Here is a 13,045-nt window from a genome sequence, read left to right as displayed (position 1 = left end):
TTTTTTTTATATCCATTTCAACCATATACTCAGCTGCTGCCTTATGTATATGTTTATTTTAACAGTGCTTCATCTAGTGTACCTTCAATGGTGTTTGATGGGAACGGATATGTCATGTTCCCTATGTCCATGTTGCTCCCGTACTATCGAGTGGAAAGTCTGTATCTGAGATTTTCTACCCGACAGAAGGAAGGTATCCTGCTGCTATTGAACGACCAACTACAGGTGCGCTTACGCTTACTACACCTCTCTTGAAAGATATTGAATTGGTCATTTTCTTTCTGACAAAAACCTTATTTTAGCAAACATGTTCCGAAACTTTTGTAATTTGACATTCTAATAAAATCAAATGCGTGACATCATATTTCATTGTCACATTTTGGGAGGGCGAATACGAAAACATATCATTTACTGTCACATCTATTTACGACAAGATGTGGACGGTAATATGTTTATTTTTGTTAAAATGGAATCCATGGTGTAATTTCGAGACCGGCTTACCGTCGAGGTCGTCTTATTTATGAAGCATTAAAAAACTCAGGCAGTTTCGCAATGGATATTCCCTTCTTTAAAAAGACCAATTGTGACGTCAGAATAACGATACTATGCATAACGTCATAATATTGTGACGTAACATTGACGAAAATAGTCAAAAAGTCAAAATGGTAACGTTGACATTTAGTTAACACGAACATAAGATTAAACTCTCACAAACTATTTGCAATAAGAACTTATCTTAATTTACGTATGATATGTAGCCACGCTAAAACTCATGAATATGAGGTGGAAATAAAATGCGTGTTAGAATCTATAATTTCTTTGTACATGTGAATGAGAATCGGATCACGCGTGCTTACAAGTTTTTAGTCATCTTTACCGTTATAAAATAGAACAAAAATCAATCCGAGATACGCTATATCACTTCCCAAGTAGAATTCATGTTACTAAATATATAACATTTATACGTTTTAATCAGGCATTTGCAACGAGATAAAAGCATTTGGCTCTATACGAATAGACAAAAACACAATTATTGTCGCTGTTTATGATATAGATATACTATCGCTATTTGTGATTTACATGTATATATATTAAAATATATATTTATCAGTGAAATTTATAGATGTCAAACGTACTTCTGAACAGGGGTTATTGGTACACCAGTTGGGAACAATAAAGGAAATATGAATATATTTGATTCACTATTTGTTTTAATAAGTACTACGAAAACTTTATATATTCAGTTATTATTTCGTATTTTCAAGTCCTTCAATGAAACTGCGATAAACAGGATAATAAAGAGAGAAAGATGATGATAAAAATAATTGACTTTATCTAAATTCGAGAACACATTGAGTCAAGAGCTAAGCTCACGTATGGTCGACAGAAAGTACACAATATTTACAACACGGCTAAGAAATATAAAACATAGCACACACACACATTAAATACATTAGGTGCAAGATACATCAAGTTTGGCGTTACGTATTCATTCTACTACACTGTAAGCTTATGAATAGGGTTTTAAATATTGAAAGGTGTCAATAGAGTTAAAGTGCGAATTAAAAACACCATTCAATTTTTTGGTCCTCATGCAATATACAATAAAAGTTGGGTCCTAAAAAATGAAAGTGTTTAACAGTCATTATATCGATGTAACTTATCACACGGCATTTACCAGTATCTTCACAGCCATTTCTTACTTCTTTTCTTGATACAGTTTACTCTAAGTTTCGTGTATTTTTTTAGTTTCATTGATTTCGTCGGTAATCTTCATCCACGAATTCATAGTAATTACATATTTGACAAAGCAATTTTTTCGTTTGAGTGGGTACTCGTTATCATGTACCAACGAAACGGTATTATGTCCCACGAAAATATCTGACTATGATATTTGTGAAAGACAAAAGAAATTCTGAAGTCAAATGGCGAAGACACAAAAACTAGTTTGAATGAGTTAATTATTAAATTATCTTCATATCTAGGAAGAAACTTAACATATCTAGAAAAAAGTTTTATCAATTTGTTCTTGTATATTGACTATATGGTATGTTTTACAAACATAGATGCTATATCAAGTTGTATAACGTCATTCAAACCCTGACCGATGAGTCATTTAAATCTCAATTAAATCACAACTCTATCAGGTATCAAAGCTTAAGTAACATACAGTTTCTAAGCTTTTAAAAATGCTCATATGGAACTAAAAGCAAGACACGTATATGCTAAGAGGTGGGCCTTTCGAAGTATCATGAGTTCCTTTTCTGTTTCAGCATTTCCAGATGCTTCTTTCCGTTTCTGAAGGTTCTGTACATATGGAGGCGAGAACTAAGCGGGGAACAACTGTTCTTAGAAGCAACAATAATACATACGCAGATGGGTTATTCCACATTGTAGAGGTAAGTGTTGCAACATTTTAGTCAATTTTTGGCTATAACTATATTCAAATGCAGATAAATGAATATCAATTGTATGAATATAATTACCAATTGATACATTTCATCACTGTTAATTGATTCGAGAGAGTGAATATTCATTAAAAAAGCCGAACGATAGCTAGAGTACAGCATTAAGACGAATTCAAAGAAAAAAAGCCTAATTTGGCACATTCAAAGTACCGTCTATACAAGATATGTTACATTATTTTGTTGACAAAACATTTTTGGATTTGATTTAAAGGTTAGAGTAAGGTAGTACGTGCATGTAAAAGATATAGTTTGGTGTCTCTATAATATATTATCCGATATATTACTGTTAAATCACTAATAGTCGTAGGATTTTAAATTTTGTTGATTTCGTGGGTTCTCTTCATGCACTTATTCATAGGTCCAGGAAGGAATTTCAGGTTTGACATAAAGCTATTCTCCCTATAAATAGATACCTTTTATGCAAGAATCATGTACCCACGAAATAGTGTGTTTTGAAGAAACCACGAAATTTGGGTCCAACGACAAAATCTGATTTTCAGTAACAAGTGTTTTGTCGATTAAATTCAGTTCAAAACTCTGATGATCTTTTTGGCAGGTGAACGTACAGACAAGAGAAATACAGGCAACACTAGATGGTGTGTCAGACACGTTTTCTCCAGAGACGTCCACGCAAGAAATCCCTCCCAGAATAGACGACGGCATTTACGTTGCTGGCTTAGGTTCGAAGAGTCAAATCATTTCTGGTAAAACAAAGCTCAGGTACAAACCTAATTTTATTACAGAAAAAAGGGGTGAAAAGAAAGCCACATTGAATGCATTAAATGGAAAAAATTCACATTTTTACCTTATTACCCGCTGCTACGGCCATGTGGTGTATATTTCCTAGAAAAGGTATTCGAATTCAACAACATTTCATTTCGTTTGTTCTATGGGCTTGCTTTCGGATAATACTGCTTATCCATAGTATTTGTGTTTTCTTTGGATATTTTGAATGATAAAAGAGGAATAATGCGAAAAGAGACAATTCCGGAGCATAAACAGAATAAGTTAAATAAAAACTCTGTAATTTAGTAGTTATCGAGATAGGGTGGGGTAGGGTATGTTGGGAGAGGGAGATGAGTCACTTATCATGGACATAGACAGTGGTTTTGACCAATTCAATAACTTTAAGGATGTACTTTTATCTAACCTGTATTTTGAAGGTCACTGACTGGATGTATCTCAACACTACGTATATCAGACAAGGACATTCCCATGTACATGCTACAAGAAAGCAGGAACGTGGTGTATGGTTCGTGCACAGACAGTGTGAGTTTTATTGATGAGTGTTTTTGTCAAATCAATATAGTATAATACTGCGTTTTTCTTTATGAAGTCCTCCAGATTTGGGGACGTAGTTTACCTCATCTTTCACTTCCTTCTTCCTCTTCTTTTTCTTCTTGCGGTCATGCGTGCCTGTGCGTAACGCATTTCATTTTCTAATCGGTCATTTAAACATGGCCACCGTGGCCTCCTCAGATGTTCAGTATCCCATGTATTCGGCACTTGACTATATTACTTTTATAGTAACTCATATTCGCCCTTTTCACACTTTTCAGATTAATTACGATATTGTAACGTATTTGTTTTGGTAATGATTAAAAGAATAACAATTTATTTTTTACCCATGAAACAATACATTTATATTTTTAAGAAACTTCAATTAACTTGATATTACTTAAACATTAAAGAATGCATGTTCTCTCTGCCAATAACAATGCTATTAGAATAAGTGGCAGGTGACTGAATTGTATTTTTATACAGAATTATAAGGGACGATATTCTCGGCTCCTTGTCGTGTTTTTGTAATAATAGAACCTTGAGGATCAACTTATCCATGTGCGAAATATCATGTTGGTAATTATGTGTACTGATTCATTGATTAAAAGATCTAAAAAGGATTATTCAAACATATATATAACGGAGGTGGACATACCTAACCTAAAGCAGGTAGATTTGCATATGTCTGTACGTAACTTATTGAATCATCCATAACATATTTTGTACTTGTTGACATAGGTCATACATTTCAATCTATTTTTGCGCATACTTATGGTATTTGGTTAAGACGTAGCTGGTGCCATGGATATTTGTTACTTAGTTACGGAGTGAAATACAGGAGGGTTATTAATACTTCTAGCGTTGCTAGGATACGATCACTGATATTAAAAACGATAGAAATATCCTCCCTGTACTACGTTGTAGGGATTGGTCTTTTGCAATGTCAGTCTGTAGAGAATCAAGTTGACCTCAATACATATTTATCTGATGCTCGTGAAGTGTTTTACAAATGTACCTGTTCCGTTTTAATTAAAATTTGTGTTTTCGGAATTTACATTACAAAAAATAAAGATAAACACATGAATGCAATATTCAATGCCATAATATTATTTGTCATAAGAATAATATTTTAATGCGTTTGTCATTCATTCCAAATATCAATTGTCGCTGACAATGTAATATACCTGCAACCATATAGTACCCTGTTCGTTGTCGGTTTCGTTAATTAATTGAAACTGACCGTTGTTATCGGTGACATGGGATTAGGTATATGAAGAATAGAATACATATTTATCTTCAATAAGATTCATCGGGTTAGAAATATTCAATATCAAAGTCATACTTTATACACAGTGTACGTATTAAACGTGGCGCAAGGTTTAATGACCGACTGGTCCATTTGTCAAGCTCTGACTGAGTGAGAGACTTGTATTGTTTACCTGTACAACGATGTGACAAAAAAAATGTATTAACTCTCACTTTCGCTTTCTGCATATCCCTGAAATATGTCATAGCAAATTTGAAGGCTCAGTGTGCAGCACCTTGTGAATGAGACAAGAAGACTAGTTTATTCCTTTGGTGTATATAAGAAAAATCTCACTGTCGCATAACGGTACAATTGACGGGATTTGAAGTTGGATATCGCTTCTCTGTTATTTTCAAAAGGCATGTATGAACCTAGCAATTGGTTAGGTGTTTTTTTACATGAGACAAATCAAATAGCGAGACTTGTGTCTTCAATTTAGCTACGATATATTCCAGGGGTGAATAAAGCGAAAGTGAGCGAAACCCCTGTAGTATCAGGGATGATGACACTCGAACCGGGATGTTTCTACGGAAGCCCTAGAGGGACAATTTTAGTTACCACTTATAAGTAGTAACAAATAAATGCTAACATATAAGTGGTAACTAAAAATGTCCCTCCAGGGCTTCCGTACGTTTCACCTATTGATAGCTTGTCATAGCTTGACAAAGGGACCAATCGGTCTTGAAACGTTGCGACACGTTTGATACGTACGTTGTTTGTGTATAAAGTAAAACTTTGATATAAATCAATATTTATAGAAAAAATGACTTCAGCCAGAAATGATTGAGAAATTACCCAAGGTAGGATATGCATTCACAAAGTCTTATGGTTATTATAACGTCATAACTATTTTGTTGGTGAGATAAATGATGGCATTGAGTTTATATTTAGATTCACGTCATTTAACTTAAATTGCAAACAATGCGTGGTGGCATTTAGCATAGTTGTATATTAGCTACATGCCAATCAGTAAACGGGTTGTAACAACAATGCGTAACATCTCCATTTCAGGTGTGGCATCACTGTGTTAAATTTACGGAAAATAGTACGCCAGTAACGTTAGACGAGCTGCTGGAGTCAACCCGGATATACGTCACAGTCAGTAGCGGTGCTGCTGGTACAGTTCTCAACTATAAAAGGAAAGACGTAAGATGTTTTCATTAAAATACAGGTTTCTGTGATTTGGTGATTAGTTCTATCGTAAGGGGTAGCTTGTGTCATGTATTTTTCCGTGTAGGAGTTTGTTTCAAACTAATAGTAGGCGATGTGATAAATGCCCTAAAATATGGAGAGATTTCAATTAAACTTGGCGTGTAAAGTTCTAATGTGTAGAGGAAGTTCAAAGATGAGGAGACACAGCCATATCCGGCTCATGTTTGAAAATGACCGGAATCTTTGCAGTTAAATGAGGTCGGGTAAACTACGTTAATACTGACGAGATCTATATTTCTTTACACAGTTTCTTATCTATGCAGAAGTTTTTGTTTGCAAACTATTGTTTATTGTTGTAAAATGTTAATGTCAAAATTAGGTTGTAATTGGTTGCTATTTCCCCACATCCCTAGCAAAATATTTCTTTTATATAGATGATTAACATTACTCGATTGTTTCCTAGAAATTTAACATCAACATAGACTTGGATGCTGCGGGAGTGACCATCACCGAAAGTGTGGTGGACAACGAGGAGAAGCTATTTACCACACCCCACCACGAGGAAACGTGGATGACCCTTGTCGTGGAGGACCTAGAGTATGTGTAGTATTCCTCTCCATACTTACGTGGGGCAAGGAGGTCATTCTTACAGCGTAGACAGTATGATATCGTCAAATTTTCGGAGCAATCCGCTCCTTTATCGAGACACAGAAAAAACACACAAAACAATTACAGTCCATTTAAAACAATATTAGAAATATAGCAAGATAAAGCTAAAATATTTTGAAAACAATAAGCCCCTCGGCTAGCGTAAGTCGAAGGAGGAATTTACACTAAACGCACCGTTAACCACTGATACCATGTGTGTGCGAACAACGACTGCAAAGTAATAATTGTTACGAAATATCTGTAATTAGTTACAGAAGCATAACATTTGATAGTATTCAAATATCTATTTTTCACATCTATAGGAGTTTGTCATGCTTGTATGCACATCAATTAAAGCATCCTCGATGCTGCAGAGGTAACGCTCACTTACGTTCTCTGAACCCCTGGAATATTTCATAGCAAAATTGAAGGCACATGGCTAGCTATTTGAATGGTCTCAGGTAGAAATACCTGATCAATCACTAGGCTAATACATGACCTTTGAAGATTACAGAGGAACGTTTTACTGTTACGCTACCGCGAAATTCTTCTTTTGGTGTACACCAAATAATCAAACTAAATTTCTTGTCTCATCTACAAAGTGGCGCACACTGATCCTTCTATTTTGCTATGACATATTCCAGGGGTGCAGAGGGCGAAAGTGATCGTTACCCCTGGTATCAAAGACGCAATTAAAGCAGAAACTAATTTTGATATGAATCTCATGTAATAACAATGATTGTGACGTCATAAAGACATACAATGGTATCATCACATACGACTAAAAGCAAGCATGTTGCTGGGTTTCCTTGTCAGTACATGCGACAATACAACAAGAAAGAACCCTAAGAGCGAATAGACGTAAATATATTCATATCTTTTCTATCCAAAATAAAAAATGATATTTAAAATACAATATGTTTCGTGCAGGGATAGAGTAAAGGTTACGCTGAATGGTACGTCAGTGACCCTGCAACATAAACAGAAAGGATGGCTAACTATAGGCGGGGACAGCCCTCCAGAATACCAAATTACGGTCGGAGGAGAGGAAGGCGAGGACCCGGCCACATTTACTGGAGGAGTAGCACGTGTCATTGTCAATGACGTGTGAGTATGACTATACTACGGAATCTACGACAGAATATCCGGATTATTTATAAACTAGACAAAAACACCTTTTGAGAAGATAATAAAACTACTCATTTTGGATTTGGATATCTGACCCCACTTGGAATTTAGCATATGCTTTGTCAGAGATAAGCATGCCTTATGTAACTATGTTATACGTCTAGTCTAAGCTGTGTGAAACATGCCATAAACCTTACTTCATCCTGCCACAAACATTCAGTGTCTTTACGTAATCAGGACATTCGAGTCTTTGAGCTGCATTGGCGTTTCCTTACCTCCCTCTTTTATAACCCTCAAAGATGGAATTGTTTAGATACCTTTCAGTGGTGTCCTTTAATAAAGAAATCGGTATTTGTAGATAATTTGACAAAGAGATTGGTATTTAGATACTAAGCAATTGTATATCTTTGATATAAGCATTGATATTGTAGATATATATTGTATCGGTGTGTCATACATTTTGATCTAGCTTGAAATTTATAATTTCCCCATTAATTGCTACCTTGATAAAATATCATATTTATGAAATTATGGTTGTGAATACATGAGAGACTATCCAATATCGATAAGTTTATAACAGGATATCGTAGCTACACTGACGTTTGTAAAATTAACCGATAGGTCAATTTCATTTCTTGACAGATTCATCGATCTCGCGTCAAGTGCTAATCCACATAGGCTCCATGGATGTGAGAAACTAATCCCCGAGCTACCGGAAATGGAAAAGGACATGAAGCCCGTATGCTGATCCAGTATTACATAATAATGATTTTTGTACATGCTTTGATTTTCATTGTATCAAACGTACAGTATATTAACGCTAATAATCAAAGTGCAGACAGAATGAAATTGATACTGTGAGTCTTTCAGAATTTGACACTTAAAATCAAATTGGCCCTTTTTAATATTAATGCCATAATTTGTAATCTTGACGCACATGTGCCTTTCAAAAAACGAATGCGTAACTTTAATATAGTTTAAAACGGGTAGGGCTAAATTGCGAACATGAATTAATCGCCATTAAAATCCTATATGCTAACTTTATATAAACATAGTGCTAGTTATTTGTCATGTATTTACAATCCCTATACAGTATCAATTTCAGACATAGTGCTAGGAATGTCATTCTCAATTTCTGACGTCATCATAATTATGACGTAACGTTACATTCTCTTTAATCTTGAGAGTGGACGCCTGCTCTATTTCAAAGTTACATAAGCCTTCAATTTCAAAGTCCCTGTACAATATCTTTCGTAATTAATCTAAAATAATGTAAATATATTAGTATGGAGATGCTCTTGGATTGTTAATCTTGAGAAAGCACAAGCTTCCTCTAATGCTGTTGGCTTTCATAACTCATATTGTTGCCTCAACTGTTTAAGTTTTAAACGAAATCATATTTCGAAAATAAAATAAACGTTTCTAGTATTATCATCTCTATGATATAGGAAATCATGCAAATGCGATACTGTTTGATCATTCTGAGCATTTCTCTTAACATAATTCATATCTAGATGTCCTATCACTGAACACAGTAAACAACAAATTGCGGTTTATTTGGGAACATTATGTTACTGTGGGGCTATAATCCAATCTTAATTTTTTTTTTTTACACATTTGCTTATGTTAAATACTTCTAAAATTTCGAGCTCGGATTTAACTGTTTTAATTACAAGCCATGGAACACTTTCATTTACAATATCGTTTAATTAACCAATGGTTCGGCGACTGTGACGTCATTTACCAAATTAAATGTCACACTGTGACGTAAGAAATACAATGGTAGAAAATCTCTTTCGTTATCGTTAAAAGGTCTGTACCTTCTATACAAAAGTTATGAACAATATCAGCTCTGGCCTGCTATGGCGCTGAAACCATGGCATCCTGGAATTCAAGACTTTGAGCTCCTCCTTTGATAAAGTTTTAAATCGAATGTAAATTTATATAATAGTGCCCCGATGGATGATACCAGTAGACATAATAGGTCCCCGGTATTACTGGTCCGTCAGTCAGTTAATTGATCAGGTTTTTCGGGATGTATCTCATGCATAGTCAGTAACAATTACCAAATTTTGTGTCTAAGTACCTTCTGGAATGGTATTGATCGGCCCCGATCTCTACAATATTGAATCACTCAGCTTAAAATTGACTCTAATAATTTCAAACTAGGGGATATAAGCCAGTAGCAAAATGCAGTTGGAAAATCCTTCAAAAAAATCTGAGGGACTGGTAGCCATTCTAGGAAAGGAATACTGATATCAGGTCTTGGATCCCACTTTTTACAATAAATGGCCACTTGATCACTGCGAGTCATTTGTCCTGAACATATATCACACACTGTCAGCTGCAGTTGTCTGTTGTTTTTTAAACGCTTTTAGGATCACGCATTGAAATCAGGTCTTGAAAATAAACCCTCAAAAAACACATATTTATATCCTACTTTAAAACAGATACATATTCATATGCCTTGGGTTTTCCATTGGTGTCTTACCTATGAGATACCTATGAAATAAGATATAGTTAGGCGGGTTGTTTTCAATGCTTGTTGGACTATAATCAGAATATAGTAATAGGCAATATGAATAAATGCCAATAAATTAAAGAGAAATAGATGTGAAGCGCCTGCAAACTTGAAGAATAAAAAAATAGTTCACATTTCCTTGGCCTATCAATGAATTGCCTAGTCCTACAGATCCCCCAGGCAGACACAAATGCCCTTCCTTGGTCTACATTGTAACCAGCTGCGTTGCGGTTGACAGTTTATCGATGATGTGAAAAAAACTACCACAATGGTTCTGACCTGTTGTTTAGCACGTCATATAAAATCGACAATAACAGTTTTATGTTTTGACATGCGTAATTAACACCACATTTTGATGATAATCAAAACAAACGCAGAACCTAAAAAAAAAAGAATGCCAATGTAGATTTTTGACATCTTTACTATCATGGCGTTAAACTTGTAATGCCGGATCCCCTCCCCAGAAGATGGCTGTTCTTCTCACTAACTTCAACAAACATAAGTGATATACTCACACATTTTAATTAAATGTTGAATTTGTTTAGATAATAATTTTAATGATATTAAAATATTTCAATAAAGGAAGATAATATTATTGAACTGTTTTTACTTGCCCATAGGAAACGACAAAATTCCAATAAGCGCACTAACGTAAATACTTGCATTGTAAGTGTTTTGGAAAACATGATAGTTTTGTTTCAATAAAGATGTAATTTTGTAGGAGTGTAAGACTTGTGTAATCCTCAGAATGATATAACAGTACTGTTCGTAGTATGAATGCAATTCACCTCACTCGTATTACTCATTAGGTGTTACACGAACATGTCACTATAGAATAATCATCTCATTAATGCTGCCATGTTGGCATCCAAATAACAATTAATTTCCTAGATCGTTCACTGTATTAAACAAAAACATTGCTCTCGTTTACTTGTATTTCGACCTTTGTATTTTGTAGACTCATTCCCTTTTTCATTTTAATTCCCAGAATTTGTCTGTGTTGAAGATTGCAGAAAACTCGCTGTTTTCGGTTCTCGATTCGTTTCAGATATACGATGAAAAGACTGACTTCAAATTTAGCATTTGTTACAGGGCTTTTCTTGTTTATTTGAAACGGACAACTTCATGATGTCAAAAACTACATGTCATCACACTTCAATAGTATGAAGACGACACGACATACGCAAAATAACTGGTCTTAATTTTTTGCCTACGCACACGCATGCGTGCTTCCAGTCGTTGCCAATTTGGTTTACGTTAAATTCATTTATACAACAATTTTCATCAAAAATTACGCATTCCGATTTTAGCGCTCACATTAAAATCTAAACATTTTACAAACAAAAGGACTACATTCAATATTATGTGCCGCATATAGATGTACTATTATTGTATACCTGTAGTGTTACACAAACTTTAAAGGATCATAATGAGTTTACTCTATTTCATTAACCATGTACCGAGTAATAAAATGTAAAGAGCTGAAGCAAAACAGCAGTCGTATGAAAAAGCATTCTTGATAAGCATATCTTACCTAGAAGGCGCTTAGAATTTGAAAGGAATTGACCTGTTTGGTAATTATTGTGAAATACCAGAGTTATGGGTTAACACTGCTAGTTTTAAAGTCGGTCGATACGAAACATGAATTGTTCTCCCTCTATTATTTTCAGTAACTTCTTTTTTCTTTATATTTATATTGAAGTAATGTCTTCGCTTCATTATTTATTCGCTTTATTTGTGTACAATAAACTTAAATGTTTTGTTTGATATTGGTGTTTTGAGAGTGGTGTTAGTAAAATAAGAACAAAATACCATCTGTATATCCCACGTCATCATCCATCGTTGTCGTTGCATGTAGAAACGGACTGAAAAGCATTTATGAAGAAAGGGAAAAACATGATTACACCACACTTAGCATGCAACTGCTTCAGTCATTGGAATAAATTTTCATTACAGAATAATTGTATTTCTCTGGTTCATTCTTACTTTATATTCCATAGATATCTTGCACAATGTGCTTCAATCTTTGATAATATTGAACGGAAAGGACTTTATTTTCCTGGAGAATGAGTTAGCTTACAATCAGCCTCATACCACGATATAAACCAGGTGAAGAGCTATCATTTCTTATTTGGGTGCCTAAAAAATATTTACTTTTTCGAAACATCTTGTGAATTAAGGGCACAACATCAGGGATCAGGGACGTTACTATGAATCAAGAGAAAGTTCACGATAGGAATATCCTCACATGTATCCAATTCCACTTCCTTCCCTGTATACTGTATAGTTTTCGGAACACTTAAATCATTCTTTCAAGTTCTTTTGATAATAATGACCATTGTTGAGTTAAAACGGACGAGATGAAAATATTGGTGCAGTGACAAATGTTTATTTTTGTTTGTTTTTTTGTTTTGTTTTGTATTTCTAGTTATTATTTTAGCCTGGCAGCCCTCGGCTATTGTAGTTTTCAGTCAACAAAACAACATTCACAGATCATCGAAAGTGGTTTGGATATCAGCAACAGACTTCAGTTTTTATTTT

At 34.6% G+C, this 13,045-nt stretch overlaps 1 protein-coding gene across 1 annotated transcript in view; it reads left to right on the top strand.

The window, feature by feature from the left end:
- LOC110447323 overlaps positions 1-12,470 on the top strand; it is a 40,646-nt gene extending 28,176 nt beyond the window's left edge. The window contains exons 18-25 of the mRNA XM_021492931.1: positions 66-225; positions 2,274-2,399; positions 3,025-3,188; positions 3,632-3,737; positions 6,067-6,201; positions 6,671-6,804; positions 7,786-7,962; positions 8,626-12,470. Of these exons, the coding sequence (XP_021348606.1) occupies positions 66-225; positions 2,274-2,399; positions 3,025-3,188; positions 3,632-3,737; positions 6,067-6,201; positions 6,671-6,804; positions 7,786-7,962; positions 8,626-8,731 (1,108 nt within the window). The 3' untranslated portion in view covers positions 8,732-12,470. The remainder of the gene's footprint in view (positions 1-65; positions 226-2,273; positions 2,400-3,024; positions 3,189-3,631; positions 3,738-6,066; positions 6,202-6,670; positions 6,805-7,785; positions 7,963-8,625) is intronic.
- The last annotated feature ends 575 nt before the right edge of the window (positions 12,471-13,045 follow it).

This window comes from Mizuhopecten yessoensis, unplaced genomic scaffold (assembly GCF_002113885.1).
Source record: "Mizuhopecten yessoensis strain PY_sf001 unplaced genomic scaffold, ASM211388v2 scaffold3311, whole genome shotgun sequence".
NCBI lineage: Eukaryota > Metazoa > Mollusca > Bivalvia > Pectinida > Pectinidae > Mizuhopecten > Mizuhopecten yessoensis.
The sequence above is the reverse complement of the archived record's forward strand: the minus strand, read 5'-3'. Positions and strand labels throughout refer to the sequence as shown.